Raw genomic sequence first — 24104 nt, forward strand, 5'->3', positions numbered from 1 at the left:
TTTTTTTTTTTTTTTTTTTTTTTTTTTTTTGCAGAATTATTATTATCATTACTATCATCACCAAACCTTCATGAAGTGATTGGATGTTGGAAGTTTATTTTCCACTTGGTTAGACTATAATAAATTTAGTTTAATCCTTTATCCAAGTGTAAGCAAACAAAGTTTGCTCCTGAAGTATCTTCAGGACTGAGGCAACTTATAGTAAAGGTGGACCAAGTTCTCATCACTACTTGTCTCAGTATCTCCCATAATGCAAAGCACATCTCCTTGTGGATATTTATAATGCTATGCATTAAGGGAAGGGCCACTACCCTGACCGGTTTCGACCATTATTGAGGTCTCGAATGAACGAGTTGAAACTTGACTACTCTTGTGATTTAATAATCATTTTCAAAATTACCTCCCTTTTCACTAACATGTCACTAAAATGATATATTAAAAATTCTGTCTTCAAAATTTCCAATCAAGCATTGTAAGCCTATTTAAGTTCATTATGAACTCAGGATATTTCAGCTGGAATGCAGGGCCGCATTTATACTTTTGGAGGCCCGAGGCGCAACATCATTATGAGGCCCTCAAAAATAAGCATTTTTTTAGTTTATTGAAAATAAAAGTCAACATTTCCATAATAACTCATTTTAATAACACAATACAACATCGATATACATATATTTGCATTTTAAAAAAATATAAAAATAAATCCAGTTCAAATTTAAATAAAAAAATTAATAACTAAAAGTTTTTTCTTCTGGCTTTGGTTTTAGCAAATATATCTATAATGTTATCATAATTGATTGAGTCCATTACATCTGATTCAATGCATAATAACGACAGGTCACTTGTTTTATTCTGGTGCAAGTTGCTTCTTAAATAATTTTTTATTCGTTTCAACACTGAAAATGAGCGTTTTGCACTTGCATTTGAAATAGGCATCACCAAAAATATTTTTAAAATTGTTTCTACGTTCGGAAAAGTAAACCTTAACCCATTGTTTATAAATTTGTACATATTTTTAATTGAAGAATTTTCTTCCTTTATCATTATTAAAAATTGCTTAACTTCATCGGTAAATTTTTCTGGATCAATATCAGTCCCATAAGTTTGTAAAATTTTATCAATACTAGTCTTGTACTTGTCTTGATCTATATCTTCCTTCAAAAAAATGTCAAACATATCTAATATGTCGAAATAGCTTTTTGTTCATTCATTAATTTCCAAAAATTAGCTTATCGCAAATGTCATTAAAAGTGTTCACAGCGAAATTTTCTTTCCCATGTAATATAATCTCATTGTTAGATCGTGAAACTTCATCACTCATTTTTTTTCGTTTTTAACTCTTTCCTTTTCATCTTTAAATTTTGTCTCATCTGTTAATAAATTCACTTCTTCATTTACAGCAGCAAAACTATTTCTTATATCTAAAATAAAACCAACTAAAGAGTGTAATAAATTATTAGCTAAAAAAAAATCCATATCGGGATCTTGTAGAGATTTACTAGTAGCATTTATTCGTTGTAAAATTTTGTCCCACATAACTGTTAAAATTGCTGTTTCTGGTTTGTCAAAATGTTCAGCCATTGATGAGCTCTCTAATTTAGAAATAGGTTTTTCATGAAGAGAAATGGATAGTTCAAGTATTGCGTCTTTAATTTGTTTATATCCATGTTTTAAATCCAATGTAGCGTCAGCTCTTGCGGACCACCTCGTTTCACTTAGTCTTTTAACTGTTAAAGATTTTTTTTCTAAATGTTTAAGGAGTATACCCCATCTTCTTGTTGAAGATGAAAAGTAATTATATACATTTTGAATAAAACAAAAATATTGCACTGCTTCTGGACAAGATTCTGCGGCATAGTTGCCAATTAAATTTAAGGAATGACTAGAGCATGGTATAATGTGCAGAGGGACTACGTTTTTTCAGCCTAGCTTGTAAACCTGTATAGATACCTTTCATATTGTCAGCATTATCATAGCTTTGCCCTCTGCACATTTTTATATCTAAAGATAATTCTTCTAATTTTTTTAATACTACCTCTTCTAAATATAAGGAATTATGATGTGTAATTCTGATGAACCCGATAAATGTTTCTCTAATGTCAGAATTTGCGGCAACACCTAAATATCATAGCTAGTTGGTCATTATGGGCAATGTCTGGCATTGAATCGAGTATTATTGCAAAATAAGCAGCTTCCTTAATTTCTGATATTAATATTTCTCTTGTTTTTTAGCTATTAACGCTATAAATTCATTACAAGTATGGTAAGAAAGATAATTTGATCTGCCAGAACCACAGTTGGCGTACATATTCATGTGATGTTTTAAAAAATCATCAAATTCACTTAAATAATGTAAACACGATAAATAATTTCTGCAAGAATCAGAAAAAATATCATTTGCATTTCCTCTAAATGCCAGCCCTAGTTTACTCAGTAACTTAATGGTAGCTATTATTCTTTTTAAAACCTCTCTCTCTAATAATTTTCTTCAGATTGTATTTGTTGGATCAATTCAGAATCAATTAGACTATTTACAGAACTTGATTTTCTTTTGTGATATGTGCACATTGTTCGTATATGCTCAGCAGATTCCTCGTGATCACATAAGGTTCGTGTTATATTTCTCCAGTCATTAAAACTCTTCATTATTTGACTTAGAAAACAATTTACAAACAAAGCAGTAAATTGATTTGCTCGTTTCTGAAAAAATTAGCCACTGTCGTTTCTCCTTTGTTCCATTTGCCTTTTTACAGTAAAATGTGATATATTTACATTTCCGGCATATATTCTATTGCGTTCTGTGTATTCTTTTTTTAAATTTTCGATTTTAACAACATTCTGGGGCATATTTATTAAAATATGCTCAATAAACTGTTCATTAATAGTAAGTGGCCACACTGCTATATCGGTAGGATAAGAGATAGCTTGCTTGCTGGTAAGTACAGACTCCGATTGAAAATTTTTTTCAGAATACTCTTGATTTGTTTCATTTACTTCTTTCTCTCCTTCTATGTTTTCCACATCATTTTGATGTTCTTCATTTTCACTTTCATCTCCTCTTGATAATGATACCAATGTTTCGTTTTCATTCCGAGAACTGTGAAGTTCAACTTCAGTTCTACGAAATTCTTTATTTTCAGAACACAAGAAAGACAAAATTGCCCCCTTTTGACTATTTAGTTTTTCATTTTCTCTGAGTCGTTTTCTTTTACTATCTCCGGATTCAAATTTTCTTGGCATCATTATGTGTATTAATCTATCAAAAGTGAAATAAATATTTATTATATCCAAAATAAACACATAAATATTATTATTATTATTATTCCTGACACCTCCACGGAGTCCGAAGACTTATTGTGGGAGGACACCTACAACTGTCTCAACCACTACACCGAACCTCTACTACGAATCATCTCCATCAACGCCATCTACCGCCCACCTACCACTACAACTAGTATTCTATGTCTGTAAATTGCATGTGTTCTGAAAGGCCGATTTGTCTGTATGCGGGATGAAAAACCCGAGTTTCCGGGAGGGAAAACCCTGCTACCTCCATATGAGATTGGCTAACTCACATTCCATTGAAAATCATCCAGATAAAGATTCCTCCCATTGGGACGAGGATCGAACTTAGGCCAATTCCATTCGAAGGGTGCAATGTACCGTCGTTCTTCCAATTGCGCTACGGAGGCGCAAAAAAAAAAAAAAATGCAAAGGAATCTCCATCTCCAACGCAGTTTCTAAGATCAAAATAAATCAAATACCAAATAAGAAGATCAAATCAATCGAAAAGAAATCTCAAATACAAAAATAGAAACAGTAGTATCTTGGTTTTGTTAAAATAAACGAGTAACAGTAAAATAAGAATAATAATTAATTGAATAATATATTCTTACCGACTGCGACAACTACGTTAACCATATACAGTAATTAGGTATATACGCTTGTATACTGCTTTACAAATACTAGCCAAATAACAGTAACTAAACTATCAGTTTAATTACCGTTTTTTGGAATTTCCTTTACTGTTCTATGAAATATGACCCTTTTCTGGTGCACAATGGATTATAAATAATTATGCAACTTCTACGATACTTTATATTTAATATTAAATTTTCTAATTAGTTAAAATCTTTAATGTAATTCTAAATATATATATTATTTACACTTTTAAATATTCCATGTAATTGAATCATAATTAATTTAAAGAAAGATGTAATTAAAATCTTTCTGTGAAAGATTTCATTTGCAGTGTTGATTATTGATTTTGAGAACGTTGATTTTGTTTGACAAGCTTCGTTGCCAAGCATCATAGTTGCTACAAAAATTCTAAATACCGAAAAAATATTAAAAGGTATGGTAATAATTTAGTATAAGGATAAAAGTTTAAAAAAAAAAAAAATTAAATGCACTCAAATTAAGCTTGCTAATCAAAGTAAAAATTGGAACTTTGTGAACTGTAAAGTTCAGATATTCTCACTAAAAATAAAAATTTTGAATTTACAGTAATAAAAATTATAGCAAAAATCATATTTATGGAATTACATTTATTTATTACAAGATTTATTCAACTCCAGCTTGATTTTTTTAAGTTGCAGTAATAAGCATAATAATTCCAGCTTTAGTTAAAACGTAGAGGCAATAAATAGTAACGATAACTTGCTATGCTTTCAAACATCCACTTTTTACTCGACATTTTACCCTAAAATGACTAGAATCTTGTTGCACTAAAAAATGAACTGAAAAATCAATTTAATTTATAAATAATAATAAACTTGAAATTCAGATGCTCTATTTATGTGATATAGAAACTGCTCTTACCCAACTATTTAATACAAATAGCAGCAGCACACAAAAAAACCTCTGTTGTCTCTGGAACGTTTTTCAAAATGATCACAAAAACTTTCTTTAACTCAAAAACTTATTTACTCTGTTTACAATTTCTGCTTATTAAACTTCTAGTATACTTGCAAAGAGGTTAGCTAACTCTCTATTAAGTTACTTTTACAAACTGTATATCAACTTCAAATATGCCAGTAGATTCTCTTAATGACACTTCTTGTTGCTGTTAATCTAAATCTTAATTGTCCAACTAAAACACATTATAAGAGGAATTACAAAAGTATATAACTTACAAAAGCTCTGTATCACACATTCAGTTAAAGGTCTTGCACAAAAAGTTCTAAGGCAATTCTCTCATCTCAGATCTTGAGCATCCTTCAGGAAATCTGGCTTCAGAAATATCTCATCGGGAAAATAGCGGACTGTGAACTGCGCCCTGCAGTACTCATATACAGCTCCGGCAAAAAGTTATTCTCGCACGGCAAAAATAAAAACTTCCGAGGAAAGGTGCTTCGGGTAATTTGTCTTGCCTTTTCTCCTCTGCTTGGGCTTGCCAAAAATGCCTGGATGACTGCCTCCTTTTTCTTTCGCCCCCACTAACTCGAATTGCCTCCAACTGTCAACCGGGGTTCCTCTCTGGCCTGGAAGCTTTTCTCCGGCGATTGGAACATCTCCTTTTGGCAACTCGAAGCCTTCTCTTAAGACTGGAACCAGGAAGCTCCTCTCTGGCAATGTCTGGAAACAGGAAGCCCTCTCTCTCTCTCTCTCTCTAGTAACGTCTGGATCCGGGAAGCTCTATATGCTTGGCTCTGTCCCCTTTTATTATGCCTTCTCTGAGACCTCGCACGAAGTTTGTAACTCCCGAAGAATTCGGCATGATTCTTTCATCTTAAGTTTCAAGTTCGGCTTGCTCTTTGTTCTCTTCTGTGCTTTCTTTTGATTGTAAGTTGCCGACCAACTGAAAGTTGTTTGAACCTTTCTGACTGACTTCGGAGGTGTTTACGTGCAGAGCTTGTAAGCCTTTCTCATACACACAAAATTAATAAACAACCTTTCTAATGCCGCCATGTAGATATATTACATACAGCTCCAGCAAACACATTGCCTTTTTTTTAACACTCTAACATATTCTTATTAAAGAAGTATATGCAGTTAATTTCCAAAGGGCTATTTACAAAAATATCTAATACAAAATATACAGAGACAAGGCTATTTTTTACAACATTCTTATGGGACTTGAGCTAAGTAAAAAATCGATGTAATGTACTTTGAAATATTTAAGCTACAATCGAGTTTTTACAATATTGATAAGAACAAAGTCTTAAAGTCCAGTCCAGGTAGTCCAGCAAAAACCATCTGTGACAAAATGAAACTAGTTTATTTATTTAAAAAAAAATACAAATTTATTAAGTATATCTTTATAGAGTTCATAATTAAAAGAATAATAATAATAGATTTCTACAGATGTGTCTCATCTTGTTTTGGTATTATCAAGTTATTCTGAAGCATTATGAATTTTGCTATTTTATTATTATGCCGCTAATATTTCTTGAAATGCGGCACTTTTTACAACAAAACTGGCTAAGTTATGTTGAATATATCTGTTTGCAAATATACGCAAAATCCCTTTGACCGAATAAAATCCCCCCCACCACCACCACCCACCATTTACAGATTATTGTAGTTATGTGCACTGTATTTCTTGGATTGACCGTTTTTTTGCTGCACAATTTACTTATTGTGTCTCTTCCCAAACGAAAACGAATTTCACATGTGCGAAAATAAATAATCAAAATGTTTGTTTGCATTGGAAATATGTCAAATATTTATATTTTTTAAATAACATTTATTGAAATAAATATGACATTTTGCTTCCTTTCCTTGCAAAATAAGATTATATGGGTCGCACATTTCAGTTTTAGGAACGATTTTTTTATTTATTTATTTATTTTTATGAACAACGAATGGTGTTAGCATTACTTGGGGTTTACGATTGTGAGTCTTTAATTTATATCCAATGGTATTTTATCAGAGATTCTACGCCTTTGTCTTTTGCTTAAAACTAATTGTACTGTTGCAGTACAATTACTTTGGAAAAATAACGAATTCAAACAAAAAGAAAGTGCACACATGTTATCTAGCAGTATTTGTGTGTGTGTGTGTGTGTGTGTGTGGTGATAATTTTGGGAGGGCAGAGTTAGCCATTAAAGGCGAATTAATTCTGTTATGAAAATTTTGGAAATAAAATTTCATTTTGATGCATGCACCTACACATGTTTCAAAAGATAAACTGTAGGGAAAATATTGCTACTTCAAAACTGCTGCATAATATCGAAATTAGCCGAAAATATGTACATAACAGGTGACTTCATAACTGCTGTTTATTTTGATTTGTAGTGAGTGATTAGGGGGGAATCAAGAAAGTTGAAATGCAAAAACCAACAGATTACGTTATAAAAATTATGCATTACATGATATGATTCAAGATTTATGTATGATAACTAACTTTTGAACTAAGATTATGAATGAAGTAGGAAACTTAATTTGGAACAGATGGGGGCTGTATTCATTTTTAGATTCGGATTTTCATGAATTTATAAAATAATTGTTTGACAAAATAATTATCTTAAATCAAGTTCTTGGAGAATTTTAAAATGTATTGGCGATTAAAATAATTAGCAAAAAAATTGATAGTGACATTGATCTTCCAAAGTGATACAATATGAAGTGAAGAAAGTATGAAAGGATTTATTTTACGCTGGCATTAAAAACTATAATTATACGATAAAAACATGCAGCAAAATTAATATAACTCAGGTATTTAGTCTGATATAACTTTGATTCCGGTTACCAAGCAAACGGCAAGCAACTGCGTTTCTTGCTGTAGGCTACAGAACGTAGCTACTACGTACGCCAGATAATGTAGTTAAGTGTTCTTTTCAGCGTGAAGGATTATCGCACCTTCTAATGGACATGACGGTCAAACTACACTTCTTATCCATGTTCTTTCAGCAGGTGGACAGAATATTATCCAGGTTTGCTGGACGTGTATATACGTCCAGCAAAGAAATGGTATGCTTACATACATGAATTTTATGGAATACAGAGTTCCTGTTGGTTTCATATTCTAAGGAAAAAACAATGTATTTCAAATGGAAGCGGGAAGCCTCACAAAATTTTCAGCGACCTCTAGTTTTTATATTATGAATTTAATATTTAAAAATAAGTATTTTATTTTACAACTATAACTATGCTGTTTTGTTTATTGTTCTTTGTTGAGGAGTAAGGTTTTAAAATGAGGCCCCCATCTTGTGCCTAATGGTAAATGCGGCCCTGCTAGAATGGGAAACTTAATAGGCATATTGAAAGAACTGTGATAGGCTCCCCACTTTCCACAACTATGGCCACCTTTTATTTAGAACATTTAGAAAGAATTTCCAGTATAAATCCAGAACTCTTTGGGCTCTTTTTTATATATGAGTATTTCCAAATGGCAAAAATATTGTCAAGAATTGGATCTCTTCTACAAAAAATAAATAACCTACACTACAGAATCACTACTGTTAAACTCGCTATAAAAGTAGAATCAGACAGAAGTTTATCCTTTCTTGATATCCTCTTTAAAAGAGAAACTGGTGGCTTCCTATCAAGCTGCAAAAATCTACATTCTCCAGCTATTATATTCAAACATCAATGCATAACTCCTCACAGAAATATGGTATTATTAAAGGCCTACTGTCAAGAGCCTTCCTACTCTGTTCCTGTTTCTTAAACCAAGAAATTATATTCTTGGTTTAATCCTTTATCCAAGTATATTCATGACTGGGCAAACAACGTTTGCCCAGTCATGAATTGTTCGAAACATCATGTTCGAACATTTATTATGTGAAGTATTTCCGCGAACTTCATGGACTTCGCAACTGGACAAACATTCTTGCTTACTATTGGATTAAACACATTTATATTAACAACATTTACAGATTTTTGTCTTTTAATTTTTTTTATTGTGTATTGCTTGATTTTTTTTTATTTCTTTCTCACCCATAAAAGGTTTTAAACTTATAATACATTAGCACAGTGGGTAGGCTAAGTTTCTTTTTTTTATAAGTTTTTTTTATATATTTTTATAACCTCCTAAAAGTGTTCTAGAGACCAAATATGGGCAATTTTCAAGCAGCCTCTAGTAAGTAGTAAGTGGGACAGTGGTCTCATATGGAGTGATGAAATTCATCTGTCAGGATTAATCTATTAAGTTAGGATAAAAGTCTGTGATTATCTTCGGCCAATCACAGACTTTTACGCCCATGGCAGGATTCAAATCTACATCCTGTTGGTTGGAGAGTAGTTATGTTAGCCACTGAGCCAACCAGGTTATCGTTATCCTTTCTTTTCCTTTCTTGTACTATAGGTTTTGTGCAACCTCTTACGTTCAGAGTTGCGAAGGGAAAAAAAATGTGCATTTCATTGTATTTTTATGGGATTAGCAAAAACAAGAACCAACGCTAGGGTCTTTGCCGCTCGCATGCAGTTTCTATCTAAGCGCCCCTGTAATGATTAAGGCGTGTGTGGTTCTTTTACGATAATAAAAATTTAAATTATTTGAAATTTCTTAAATACATTTTGACAGAACAGCCACACGTTGGTTCGCTAAATGTTTCGAACTGGGGGTGTTGACACTAGGCAGGATAATCATTAAAAACCCGAATATTCAAAAAATTCTCAAAAGTTAAAGCAAATTTTGATAAAGCCACTTCACTTTAATCGTTGAATATAATGATACAGGAATTATAGCCTTCTCACCAACCCGAATTGCTAACAAAATTAAAATGAATTTTAATTAAAGTTAAAATTTATTTGAACTAAAGTTTAAAAAATTTTACAAGTTACTAAATTATTAGTAACTTGTAAAAATTTCTTAATAATTTTTATAAGTGGAACTATCTTTTAGGAAAATAAAAGAAACTCAAGATAGATGAGGAAATAAGAAAAGAGTTCACAAATAATTAGAAACATTTAATATAAGTATTAAAAAAAAACATCTTTACAGAATAACAGAAAATAAATTAAATTACATAAATATACTTAACATTTTTTTAATTAAAATGTTATGGTTTTTGATTTCATATTCACAAAATTAGAAATAATGGTCTTAACGTCTAATTCCGCACATATATCGTTTTCAATAGCTATTAACGCCAAACTAACAAGCCTTTTTTGTGACATACTTGTTCTTAAGTAGGTTTTAATCAATTTCAACTTGGAAAAGGAACATTCACCGCTAGCTACACTAACAGGTAAGGTTAATAGTATTCTTAAAGCAATTGTAAAGTTTGGGAAAGATGAATTATTGGACACAGTAAAATTAAGAATAGCGAAAGGGTTTTGAATATTTAAATTATCCTTCCAAAAAAAATCCCGTAAAGCACATAACTCGTCATATAGTTCTATTGCATTTATGTCTTTATTGTCGCTGTCCTTAAAGAAAATCTCTAAATTATCACAAGTTTTTCGTAAATCTTCCTTATTAATTTGTAGTAATCTATACAAGAAATTGAAATTATCATATGTTTTTATTTTCAAAACGTTCTATTAACGAACACATTGCAACGTCTAGAAGTGTTCTATAAAATACATTCACTCTAAATTTATCTTCTGGCAATTGTGGTGTTTCATCATGATGCTCCTAGTGAAATTGTCGTGTCTGCTTTCGTCGTTGAACTTCCGTACCAGTTTTAAATTCTTGTTCTTCTTCCACCTCTTCACTCAGTTCTTTTGCCGTTTTTAGAACTTCTTTAAAATTTGTATCTGATCGATAACTCTTGTAAGAATATTTTTAAGTTTTCGATAGATTCTAAAGCAACTGTAATATTCATATTTTTGTCTTGAAGCATTTTACTCACAGGGTTTATTCTGTTAAATAAATCATGCCAAGTTATAAGAGAGCAAATAAATTTGTAGTCCTTTATTTTAGCACATAATGTTTGTGCTTCATGCTGAGTTTCTTTATTAAAATTTTCATTATTTATAATTTCAAAAAGTGCATCGTAAATTTCTCCTAACTGATATCGTAGAGGGCGGATTGAATTAATTTTACTTTCCCATCGCGTTTCTGATGGCTGTTTCAATGTTAAATTTTTTACGAACTTTAAAAGGATTGCCCAACGTTTGTAAGAGAATGAAAAGAAATTGTATATTTCTTGAATAATTGCAAAGAAACTAATTGTATCTGCATTCACTTTGGCTGCATCGTTAATGATTAAATTTAGTGTATGAGCAGCACGTGGTATGTAAAAAGCTCGAGGATTTTTGTTCAAAAGCAAATTTTGAGCCCATATTTTTTCTTTTTCATATTTGCCCCATTGTCATACCCTTGACCTCGCATGTCTTAAATGGGAATGTTCCATTATTGTTGCACATAAACTACGTCCTCTGGATTCTGATACATCTGCAAAACCTAAAAAGTTTTCCCTGATCTTGACAATTCCATTGTCACAGGAAACAAAGCGAATAATAATGGTCATTTGTTCTGTTTTACTTGCATCAGGTGTGCAGTCTAAAATAATGGAATAATATTTAGATTTTCAAATTAATAATAAAACTGTATCCCTGATTGCCTTACTTAAAGTTTCCAATATTTCATTTTGACTGTCTTTACTCAAATAATGTACTCTATTGTTTCATTGTAGGGCCCCTTCAACATGATTTTCCATAACAGGATCAAACTTCACAAACAGTTCGACTAATTTTAAAAAAATTGCTGTTATTCCTTTCATATAATTTATCAGATGATCCGCAAAAAGCTAAATTTTGGCTACCAAGGAGTTTTATAATTTCAATCAAGCGTTCGAAAACACTTGTCCAATGTTTCTTTTCCATTTCATACATGCTTTGAGTCTGGCAATCAATAGTAGTTTTGATTTTTAAATTTTTATCAAGTTCCTTCCATTTTAAGAAATTTTTCACGTGAGTTAAACTAGTCTCATGTCTATGCAAAGTTGTACTTGCATTTCTCCAATCGTTAAAACCTTCTACAAGACTGCTTGATTCAGTAGGTGCGAAAAGTTTCGGAACAAATGAGCCATGTTTTTGACACGAGCTCCCCGTTTTCCATTTTTCTATTATAATATTACTTATTATAGATTTTATATAATAGATATTATATATCCATTATTACGTGTCCCCAAATTTACGACCATATGTATCTCTGGGATATATTATATTTTTCTTTTGAACAGGCCCCATTTCAATTAAAACAACTCATAATTTTTCATCAATATTTCCCCATTCACCTGGATCGTCTAAATTTTAAAACTTCTAAAGTTGTAGTGGTCAACTACAACTAAATCTTCTAACTGTTTTTCACTTAAATCATGCGTCTTGTTATCTTGTTCAATAGTTGCAATTGTACTTTCATGCAAACTGGATGATGTGCACGGTTCCTCAACTCTGATTTCGGATGTATCGAGTTGGTTACAATCTGCATCAGAATATTTTAACAAATTTATTAAGAGTCCTAGTTTGTTTCTTAATATCTGCTTCTTTCCAAAGAAGCAGATATTGATTCCATTTCTTATTTTATACCCACAAGAAATTATCACAACATGACACAGAGACGAAATAATATTCTCTGCACTGTGCAGCTGTGAGTAGTCTACTGAGATGCATATCATATGACTGGTTAACTAGCAACAAATGTTTTGTACGAAAATTCGTTTTTGCGCATAAAAACTGTTCACCGTTTAACTTTAGATAGACTGCAGTAGACACAACATTCTGCAGGCAAGCTGGCCTGTACTCGCTGCAAAATTGTAAACAACTGGCTGATCAAAGAGGCGGTAACATACAATTTTTTAAAATTTTTATTCGGTGTATCTGGCCTTATTTATTTTAATATTGATCATTCTAAGAATTTTTTGTTTTTATGATAAAATTTTGTTTCTCGAAAATGAACTTATGAACCGTGCCCCGGCAGTGGCGCCCCCTTCGTAGCGGTGCTCGCATGCTCTGCATGCCCGCTTCTGCTGGCCCTGGCTAAAACGTTTTGGTTATCCTGCACTTATCCTCATTGATTTGTTTGCCCTTTTCAATTTTTAATATCCGTTTTGTAATTCTAGTACAGAGAACACTGAATGTGAAAGTTTAATAACAAAAAATAAATTGTGTAGGTAGAATAAGAGCCAAATATACTTTATTTTACAGATATTTATTGATACTTTTTATTATATTTAAATAGTATGAATATTTTTGTTTTTGAATGCCTTTTTTCCCTCTAATACTAGATTTGTATAAGTTGACAGATGAAATACTGGGGGAAGGTGCCTATGCCTCTGTGAGGACTTGCATCAATGTGTACACAGGAAAGGAGTATGCTGTTAAGGTAAATAGTTTTAATGATTCATTTTAAAACTACAAGTATTATTATTATTATTGACACCTCCAGGGAGTCCAAAGACTCATCAGGGAGGACACCTACTCTACAGCTCTGTCTCCACGACTCAGTCTACTAACTACACTAATGCCATCTACGACCCACCACCACTACTAGTATTTTTCACAGATAATCACAAACATCCATCGAATCGGCGAGATTCGAACCTGCAGCCTTTTGGCTGGAGAGCAGATACGCTTACCACTTGGCCAACCAAGCCGGCTACAAGTATGCCTCTTATAGTGTGGATGGAAAAAATTTGTGACCAATTTTTATATAATATGTTGATGGATCGTGACTCCACATTCGAACACAGAGAATATTTATTTTTAACTGCGCACTCTATGTTCTAATTCGCATAAGCAACGTTGTGAAATCAACCATCAGCTAGCACAAATTGTTATGAACTTAATTCAGGCCGAAATTCTCTTTATTATATATAGGGTTCCCGCTAGGATTCGAACTATTTTAATGAGTGGTGCAATGAAAGAAATCAGGCAAACACAAGATTTAACTCAAATAAAAATATTTAATGCTTTAACACATAAATTTACATTTAAACAAGAATTTCTAGTAGGGATAATACAATTAGGAATGAACAAGTTCTCATTAAAACATTAATACTGTACTCAGCTGAGTATATCATTTACGATTAGAATTTATGCATATAAATTCCACTCTTCTTATTATCAAGATTCCAAACACAATTTCACTCTAAACAAAGCTATCATTCAATGCACTTTAAATATTGATTCAGTTTAACTATTCAGAACAATCACAAAGCACAAGTCATCAGACATTCATTTAGAAACTTTAAAGTTTTATCAATCTAATACAATAGTTCTCAGAAAGTTCTGTCTCAATTTTACATTGCGTTCTGACGTAACAGGCGTCACTATATTACACATTCAAATATGAACTATTAATCCAGAGATACTTCATATATTACGTTTGCAAGGAAATGCTTCACTATATCACACATTCAATCTTGACTGTTAATTTCAGCAATGTGAACTATATCATGTTCTCCAGAAATAAGCTTCACTACTTCACACTGCGACGAGGCATAGAAAATATATCCTTACCGGTATAAAAAGTATAGCTTTCTCATTATTGAGAATCCTAGAAACACTCCTTGGCTCTTGAATACTTTCACTTTGAGAGCACACAAATATTATAGAATCCTGGATTTCAGTAACTGATTAGTTAACTCGGGAGAATTTATCTTCTTGCTCATAATTGTCTAACTTTCAATATTTCTTACTCATTCTTATTATCCTTTCATCCAACGCTATCCTTCTGCGAGGCGATAGGAATTCATAAAAGAATAAGAGCTCGAAGGAAGATAAGTCAAAATACAGAGCGGTTCCCAGTCCTTCCTACTCCGTTCAACTCCAGGTTATTTCTCTTCCTTTTCTCTTTCCACTGTGTTCTTCCTTTTCATGTACTGCTCATGACATCCTACTCTCCTTTCCCGCCAAAATCTGGTTCTAACTTGTTTTGTTGATACCGAACTGGCTCCTTGCATACTGTACAGTAACTACGTTAAGGCATGCACTGGCTAAAAATAACATAATTTCTCACAACAACCAGTCATGTCTTATTTTGAAGAATTACTTGGATACATTACATTTTACTAATAGCATAATAAGATTGCATATTTTACAGTTTTTATCTCTGTTTCAGTAACATTAATCTCATAATAATAAGCGACATTTAATACATAGTTTTTACAACTGTACTTCATATAAAAATAATAAATGAACAAATAAATATTAATAAACATAATTTGAAAGAAATCATATGAATAGTATACTATTAACAAGAGATTATTAGTCTGATGAGCAAATTTGGCTTAGGAAATGGCAGATTATGTTGGACTCTGAATGAAGTATTAATAATTTCCAATTCTCCTCATTCAGAATCCAACACTTACCACTCGGCTAACCAGGCCGGCCACAAGGGATGGGAAAAATTTGTGACCAATTTTTATATTATATGTTGAGTCATAATAATGTTTGGAAGGAAGAGCATATGCATGATATTAATTATGCCATGTATTTAGTTTGTGGTAGCTTCCTGTGTTATATTATTAATATAGAAAATTGTCATAATTTTCATGCACTGTAATTAAAAGGCATTCATAAGGTTGTCATGAACAAGGATTTAAAAAAAAAACATGGATCAGGTAACATTGCTCTTCAAATTCAGTAATTCGCCCCTGATTACAGGGATATTATTATTACGGGCGACTCCAGAGAGGCCTTAGACTAATCGAGGGAGGCCTTAAACATCTTGTCCACACAACTATACGGCATTCTCACAGTATCTATCATACCTTGCCTTGAACTCACTCACTGTCATAGCGCCCACAACAGACTCTGGAGCTCATTCCACTCATTTCTCCACTCTAAAAGTAAAGAACCCAGCTCTAACACCCTTGCTAACCACACTCTTGCCCTGCTTCCATAGATGTCTCCTAGTTCTCCCACCACCAGTCCTGATCTCAAAAATATCCTCTGAATTAATCTTATAGAAACCCTTCAGCAATTTGAATGTCTCAATCATATCTTCCCTTTTCTGCCTCTCAACCAATTTCTGCAACCCACAAATCTTCAACCTGTTCTCATAAGGTTCATTCCATAGACCTGCTATCATCTTGGTCACTCGCCTGTGGATCCTCTCCACCTCCTCCCCATCAAGAAGAAACCTAGGTGGTCAAATCTGGGCACAGTAGTCGAGATGAGGTCTTATCAAGGCTCGGTACAGAGGAACAATAACTTGCTTGTCTCTGCTCGTCAAGGTATGTTTCAACAACCAAGTGAGTTGATGAGCTGATTTAGCTACTTTTGCAATGTGCCCCCTAAACTTCATCTCACTATCCATCAACACTTCCAAGTGCCTGGGCTCATCAATCTCCTGGACTACAGTTCCACCAATGTGGTATACTGCTGCTAATCTTTTCACCCCAAAATGCATAACCTTACATTTTGTCACATTAAATTGACATCCATTCTCCATAGCCCAGAACTCCAATCTATTCAAGTCATCCTGCAAGATTTTGGCATCTTCTGCATTCACTATCGCCCTACCCAATTTTGCATCAGCAGTGAACAAATGAACTGTTCTCCTTAGATCCTTCCCTATATCGTTAATGAACAGATTAAACAGCAATGGTCCAAGAACAGAACCCTGCAGCACACCACTAGTCGCAGGCTGTCTTTTGGACTCTACTCCTGAATAAACTACTCTTTGATATCTCTCCATCAACCACCCACCTATCCATCTCACCAACCCTATATCCATTCCCATATATTGTAGTTTATGGATTAGAATTCCATGTGGTATCCTGTCAAACGCCTTTGCCAGGTCCAGCAGTATCACTGTAAACCCATTACCCTTATCCAGTTCAGTTGTCACCTTGTTATAAAACTCGAGCAAGTTACTGAGGCATGATCTACCCTTCACAAAGCCATGCTGTCCACCGTACAGTATCTCATTTTCATCAATCCATTCCTGTATTTTTCCCTTGAGTACTTTCTCCAAGACCTTGACAACGACTCCTGATATGCTGATCGGTCGGTAATTTGCAACAGTAGTCTTGGATGCTCCTTTATGCAGTGAAACTATTTTCCCCTCTTTTCACACCTTCGGGACTAAACCAGATCCGAGACTCAGATTAAACAACATGTTCAAGGGCACTGATAATTTCTTAGCCGCTTCACGCAAGACCCATGCCGGTATACCATCCAATCCCACAGATGTATTCACATTAAGGTTTTGTAATAGACTATTCACCTCCACTTCATTCATCACAATTCCCGTATAAACTAATGGTTCCTTCATTTTTTCAATATTACCACCTGGATGATATACTTTTGCAATGTGCTCGCTCAGTAACTCCACTTATATCAACTGATTCAGTGACCTCCTTACCATCGTCATTCCTTAAAATCATTTTGCCGTGTACAGTTTTTTTCTTGCTTGCAGCATATTGAAAGTTTGGGATTCTCTTTAGATTGCATAGCTAGTTTCCTTTCATAATCCGCTTTTGCTTTTTTTACCACACTCGTTACCCTTCTGGCCTGCACTTTATACCGTTCGTGTGCCTGCAGGTCACCCCTTTCTTTAAATTCCTTCCACAGTTGTTTCTTTTTTTTTGCAGCTCAAACTTAATGGTGTTATTCATCCATTTAACCTCTACTTGTTTTACTATTCGAACCCTAGGTATACAGTCAGCCATAACCTCCTGTAAATGCTCCTTGACCACTTCCTATGCTTTATCGACATCCAGCCCTTGCAGTTGTACATGCCATGGCACTGATCCAAGCAATCTCCTAAGCTTGTCATAGTTGCCAGCACGGTAATTCCACATATACCCTGTCTTAATTGAAAATTCCACACCTTTATCCTCCCAGGTCAAGACCTTATGATCACTCTCACCAATAGGTGGCAACATGGTCATATTCATTACAGTCAAATTCTGAGATGCTGTTACCAGGTCAAGCACTCTCTCACCCCTAGTATTTTCAATTACATGCTGTCTCAGATAGTTTTCCCTTAATAATTGAATAAAATCCATTTCCTTCCTCACATGTGTCCTCTTCTTCCAATCAATGTTACCATAGTTGAAATCCCCCATTATAATTACCCTCCTTCCACTCATTCCATCAATTTGTTTATGCATACTATCTCCACCATCTATTCCATCACCTGGTCTATAGCAGCACCCAACTGTATATATTATACTGCTGGTCTCAATCTCACACCAAATAGCATCAAATGAGCTCTTTTCACTCTCCTGCGATACAACATATTGACTGATAGGAGCCAACAAGTTGTGTATGGAGGTGCATTGTCTTAAAAAATGGAAGGTAATCAGTGGGGTACCACAGGGTTCTGTTCTGGAACCACTGTTGTTTAGCTTATATTATTATTATTATTATGTAAGACTCATCAAGGGAGGGCACCCACTCTACAACTCTCTGTCTCCACCAATCTACCAACCACTACTACCATCATCACCAGTTCACCATGTGAAAGGAGATATTCATTTGTTTGCTGATGATGCTAAATTAGGAAGAGCAATGTCAGAAAGTTCTGATGTGTTGTTGTTGTTGTTGTTGTTACAAGAGGATTTGAATAAATTGGTGCTTTCGGTGGAAAAATGGGGATATCATTTCAGTTTTGCTAAGTATCAAGTTAAGCAGTTTAGCCAGAGAAGATGGAATGAGGTTTTCCATATTCAAGGAACTTTGCTTTAGGAGGTGAAGGAGGCAAGGGATCTGGGGATCTTGGTAGATAGGAAACTAGAATTCATGGGTTACATTGCAAATGTAAGAGTTACTTGAAAATTGTGGCTATAATGCGAAGAACTCTGATATGTGAAGGAGATGATAGTTTCACTGTATAAGGCACTAATTAGGCCTCATTGAGATTTCTGTGTACAGATCTGGTCACCTGGCTATATTGGTGATAATGAAACAATGGAGAGGGTGTAGAGGTGAATAACTAAGACTGTTTTAGGATTCTGGAATATTGAGTAGTAGGAAAGATTAAAGGAATGTGATCTTCAGATCTTGCTTATCATTATAAGTATCATTGCATATCAAGTAGTTATTTTTTGAAAAATTTATTTAGAAATTATGAAAATGAATTAATGAAAACCAGCTTAGCTATGGTGTCTCTAATACTGATAACTGGACTGGATAAGCAAATTTGTTAGGGTTCGTAGACACCATTCCTTTGAATTTTTATGTGAGTACAATTAATCAAGGATGATATTTGTCAACTATCATTACTGAGAAATGTAAACAACCTAGAGGATTTGATCATTTGCTGTTGCTTACACCAGATATGCTATAAAAGTTGTAAAATTATGTATTGGTAATATGTCAACTACTACATTGCTAACAGTCACAGTGAACTGAGCTGTTCTCTACGTCTCTGGTGCATCAATCCGAAGATTGGTTAGTCATAGCAGCACATCATAACATCCCATCCTGTGACCTCCTTTTTATATCTTCATAACTCTTAGTGCCGGTTAGCATCATTATGTTATTTATATATGAAATGCTTGATCTGCCTCATGGCCTTGTTCCTTGTACAGTCCCCTCGATTATTTCTGTAATCAGTCCCCCTTGCCTCAGATGGTGTCCAATTAGGCCTTCTCTTATTGATGTGGTTCATTAGTGACTGCTCTTCATGAACTGTATTTAGAACTTCTTCATTACTTTTTCTTTCTATCCAACTAATTTTCATCATCTTTCTCCAGCACCAAAGTTCAAATATCTTCAACTGTTCGATGTCTTGTTTTGTTAGCATCCAGGCCTCATAACTATATAATGCAATGCTCCATATATATGTTTTCACTAGCCTTTTTTTTTTGAGCTGGATGCTAAGTCCTTTACTGGTGAAAATGATTCTTCTATTATAGAATGCTTTTTGATCAAAATTATTCGTGCTTTAATATCTGATTAGTTTCTTCTATTTTCCATGATAAGACTTCCAAGATATTTAAATCAGGATACATGTTGCATTGGCAAACCGGCTATGTGAACACATGCATCTACAGACATAGGACATGCTGGGAGGCATAGGGCTAACCACCTTATCCTCGAGTTACGGTTGCAAAGTCCAAGAATACTTGGGAAGGTTGTGGGTGCTTAAGTGCCTGTTAGGACCATTGATAGGATAGGATACCTGTTGTCAGGCCCAGCTGGTGGCATGTGCGAAGCGTGCAATATACACAGGCACCGCAGAAGAAAAGGTGCCTAAAAGATGTCAAAAAATATAAGATAAGAGTTTAAACAAACGACGAATGGTAAAGAATGGTACATATAATTATGAATGTACATTGTCTTCCGTTTGGGCCCCTTCAGATCTTCCCAGAAACGAACAAATAAATTCTGAAATTGTATCCTGGACCCGATTATATCACTGTAATTTTTGATTAAAATTTACGAAAATATACCTAAAATAGTTCTTTATTTTTTGATGTATCATAAATCAACTTATGATTAATTGTTGAGTTCTGTGTAAAAAAAATTTGTATAAGCAGGACTAATCCGTAGGTAACATTATACTGTAAAGCGGTTTTCATTTGTTTTTCATTTCCTGTTCGTTTTATTCACACTTTATTCAAAAAAAACCTTTTTTTGGAAAGGCGCCAAACATTAATCGCACACACAAGAAAAATACTAGGCGCCGGCGCTGCCTGTTGTATTGGGTTATTATTTATTTCCAGGTTTATTTTCATTGGATTCGCTTTAATTGTAATTAATAGTTTTGTTTTCTTATAATTAATTTTTAGTACTTAATACCTTGATAATAGTATCCTTCAAGTGAGTCCATTTTTTCTCTGTTTTTCTTTTCGCTCTCTCCAGCTTTAATACTTTCAACAGTTTGCTGTTTATAGTTTCTATGGTTTTCCTCTGTTTTCAGGTTATCTATGTTCCATTTGGGCCTTTTCCTTGGTTGTGACAGGTTTTTAAATTTCAGATTGCATTTCAATAAAACCAAATTGTGGTCATTGTCAGCATCAGTGAGCTGTTATTATTATTATTACGTGACACCTTCAGGGAGTCCAGAGACTCATTGAGGGAGGGCACCTACTCTACAACTCTCTGTGTCCACCACTCAATCCACCAACTACAAAGAACCGCAACTACCATCATCATCTACACCAGAGTTTCCTAAATTGTGTTCCAGAACACCAATGTTCTGTGGAAAGTGAATAAGTGTTCTGCGAAAAATTATCAAAATGGATATTAATACGAGTCTTGAATGGTTTTAAATGCTGCAACTTTAACCAGGGTGTTCCGTTAAAATTTCAGGAATTTGTGAAGTGTTCCGCCATAGGAAAAATTTGGGAAACGCTGATCTACACCAACTTCGTCTACCGCCCACTATCACCACTAATGTTTTTACAGACAATCCCAAACATCCATGCCCATGGCAGGATTTGAACCCACAGCCTATTGGCTGGAGAGCAGATACGCTAACCACTCGGCCAACCAGGCCGGCTTATTAGTCACTAAATCTTAATTTAGGGATGCAGTTGTTGAAATGGTGGAGACAGAGAAGATACAGAGTAGGTGCCCTCCCTTGATGAGTCTTTGGACTCCCTGGAGATGTCATGTAATTATCATATTACTTATTGATTTTTGATGTATTATCTGTTAGTATTATATTATACAACGAGGGGCTGGAAAGCTCTGATAAACATCTAGAACAAAAATGATATTAAAGCAACTTACAGGGTGTTCGGGATAAATTTGACAGTTTCGTAAGGAAAAAGAAAATCTTCTTTGTATCTATTAAATTTAATGAATTGACAAAAAAACATTACAGGCAGAGTTAATTACAATACTATCAACAAGATTTACTCAAAATAACCACCATTAGCATCGATCACAGCTTCAATTCTGCTTCGGAACCTCGAACAAGCTGATGCTACAGTCTCCCTGGGAAGGGCCGCAAAAACTGTTTTAATTTTATCCATTAACTGGGCTTTTGTATTACTGGAAGTGCGATTGGTGTCTTTTTCAACTGCGCCCCATACAAAATAATCCATGGGGTTAAGGTCTGGGGAGTTTGGAGGCCAAACATTTGGACTGGTGAAGTCGTAGAAATTTTCAGACAACCATTTTTGACTTTTCCCAGAGGTGTGGCAAGGGGCCGAATCCTGCTGCCATACATACGGCCTACCATTGGCTACCCTTGTTATCCAGGGCTTGACTACAGTTAGCAACTCCACGAACAAAGCCCGAATTCCAATGCCAGGGTTCTTCAACACCTGTTCCTGCAGATTTGCGAGGAATTCTGCTGTACGAACGCAATCAGATCGTCTGCTAGGGATCTTTCTTCTTGCTACATCCTTGTAGTCACCATTGCAAGTCTCTAGTTCATGCCTGATTGTTTTTACTGTATTCAGGGAGCATTGGGCAGCAGTCGAAATATCCTTATTTTGATGGCGGGCACGAATCATCATGATACAAGTTATTCTCTTCCATGATTCAGGTGGGTTCCAGCTATCCATCCTTTCTGACATCTTGTATATGAATGAAGAAGGTTCCAAACTTTTAAATGAAGAGAAGTGTGTGTTAATACATGTAACTTACGGAAAAATATAATTAATTATAAATATGTCAAATTTATCCCGAACACCCTGTATATAACCTCAACTGATAGTACCTTCATAAATTATGAAGGTAACTTAGGTTCTTATATTCTTATATCCTCATGTGTTCTTTCTTGTGGTTATATCAGTTGCTTTAATATCATTTTTTGTTCTAGGTGTTTATCAGAACTATTTCCCCCCCCCCTCATATGTTTAAGAATATTACTTGGATATAAAATGGTACCAAGATCAAAAAGTAGGCCATAGACAGCGGAAGACAGCATTAAAAGTTAAAATTGTCTCTGAGTCTTACCTTCTGATGAAAGTCTTTATCAGCACACTTTTTTTAATAATTTTAAATATATGTGTGATATATTGAAATTCTTCTTTTTTTAAAAAAAAAAAAAGTTTAATTTATTTTTTAGATCATAGATAAATCTCCAGGTCATAGTCGATCACGGGTATTTCGTGAGGTAGAGACATTCCATCATTGTCAGGGGCACCAGAATATCATTCAGCTCATTGAATTTTTTGAGGAACAAGACACGTAAGTATCATTGCATATCAAGTCCTTATTTTTTTTAAATTTAGAAAAAAAAATTAGCAAAACCAGTTAATAAGCATTTATTCTAAGATTGTTAATTTTTTTTTTTTCAGATTTTATTTGGTATTTGAAAAAGTTAATGGAGGTAAGTAGTTTTGTGTTTTTTGTAAATTAATTTATATATAACTAAATTCTTTCAATAAAAATGAAGCAAAAAATCATTAATTACTTTTGACTTATAAGAGCATTCTAGGTAAGCCTTGGTAAGTTGTTTGTATATGGTATAAAGTAATGCTTGCTTTATTCTTTCTTTTACGGTTACACAGTGGACAGCATTCATAGTGAAGAATTTATAGAGACAAAACAAATGTTGGAGCAATTACTTTACTTATAATTAAGAAAATAACATTTGACATTTTGACCTCTATCGAGGTCATTATCAGGAAAACATACATATGCACAGGACACCAGCTACATGATGCTATACAAAAGTAAGATAAATCTAAATGCTTTGTTAATCATTTACCCTAGTCTGACCTCTGGTGAAGAAATTAGAGCTATGAAGCTACATAAAGCCCAATATTCAGGATATTCTAGAGAGAGAGAGAGAATCACAGATGACTCTGTAAAGCACGTCCTATGTAAAAACAAAGAAAATCTAATAGTGAAGTTCCAGAGACTGAAACAACAAGAAAGCAACAGACAATCTGGATGCCATACCCAGAAGAGCAGCTGCTAATTACAAACCAGCAATATAAGGAGCAGCCAATCACAAACAAATGAAGTAAGGAGCAACCAACCACCAACAGTCCATAGCCAAGTTATCAACACATCCAGCTACAATCTTAATGAAGTAGGAGAACTCTCGCTTCTGCAAAAAAGACTTAAACCACGCTATTGCACCAAGTTAAGTAAATAAACTAGACTTCATTGACCACATTGAAAGAGGTCTAAAATCCCCCCCTCCTCCAATATAACCGATAAAATATGAATCGAAACATCCAACATACTAAATTCTAATAAACAGTCAAGTTGCAATTTAACCAAAGCAGAAAAATTAGCCCTTAGATCTCTAAGAAGTAACCAAGACATCATTATTACCAAGGTATATAAAGGACAGATAACAATTTTACAATTCTTGATGGGGGAGTCTTCTTCTTCTTTTGCTATGC

The 24104-nt window shown here is 34.0% G+C and overlaps 1 protein-coding gene across 1 annotated transcript in view; it reads left to right on the plus strand.

Moving 5' to 3' along the window:
- Positions 1-24104, plus strand: part of LOC150095378 (MAP kinase-interacting serine/threonine-protein kinase 1-like) — a 248497-nt gene that overhangs the window by 98200 nt on the left and 126193 nt on the right. Inside the window, exons 3-5 of the mRNA XM_090410350.1 lie at positions 13119-13216; positions 22814-22935; positions 23046-23077. Coding sequence (XP_090266476.1) covers positions 13119-13216; positions 22814-22935; positions 23046-23077 — 252 coding nt within the window. The remainder of the gene's footprint in view (positions 1-13118; positions 13217-22813; positions 22936-23045; positions 23078-24104) is intronic.

This window comes from Typopeltis vanoorti, chromosome 20, assembly GCF_054136105.1.
Source record: "Typopeltis vanoorti isolate ZY-2024b chromosome 20, IOZ_Tvanoo_1.0, whole genome shotgun sequence".
Taxonomy (NCBI): Eukaryota; Metazoa; Arthropoda; class Arachnida; order Uropygi; family Thelyphonidae; genus Typopeltis; species Typopeltis vanoorti.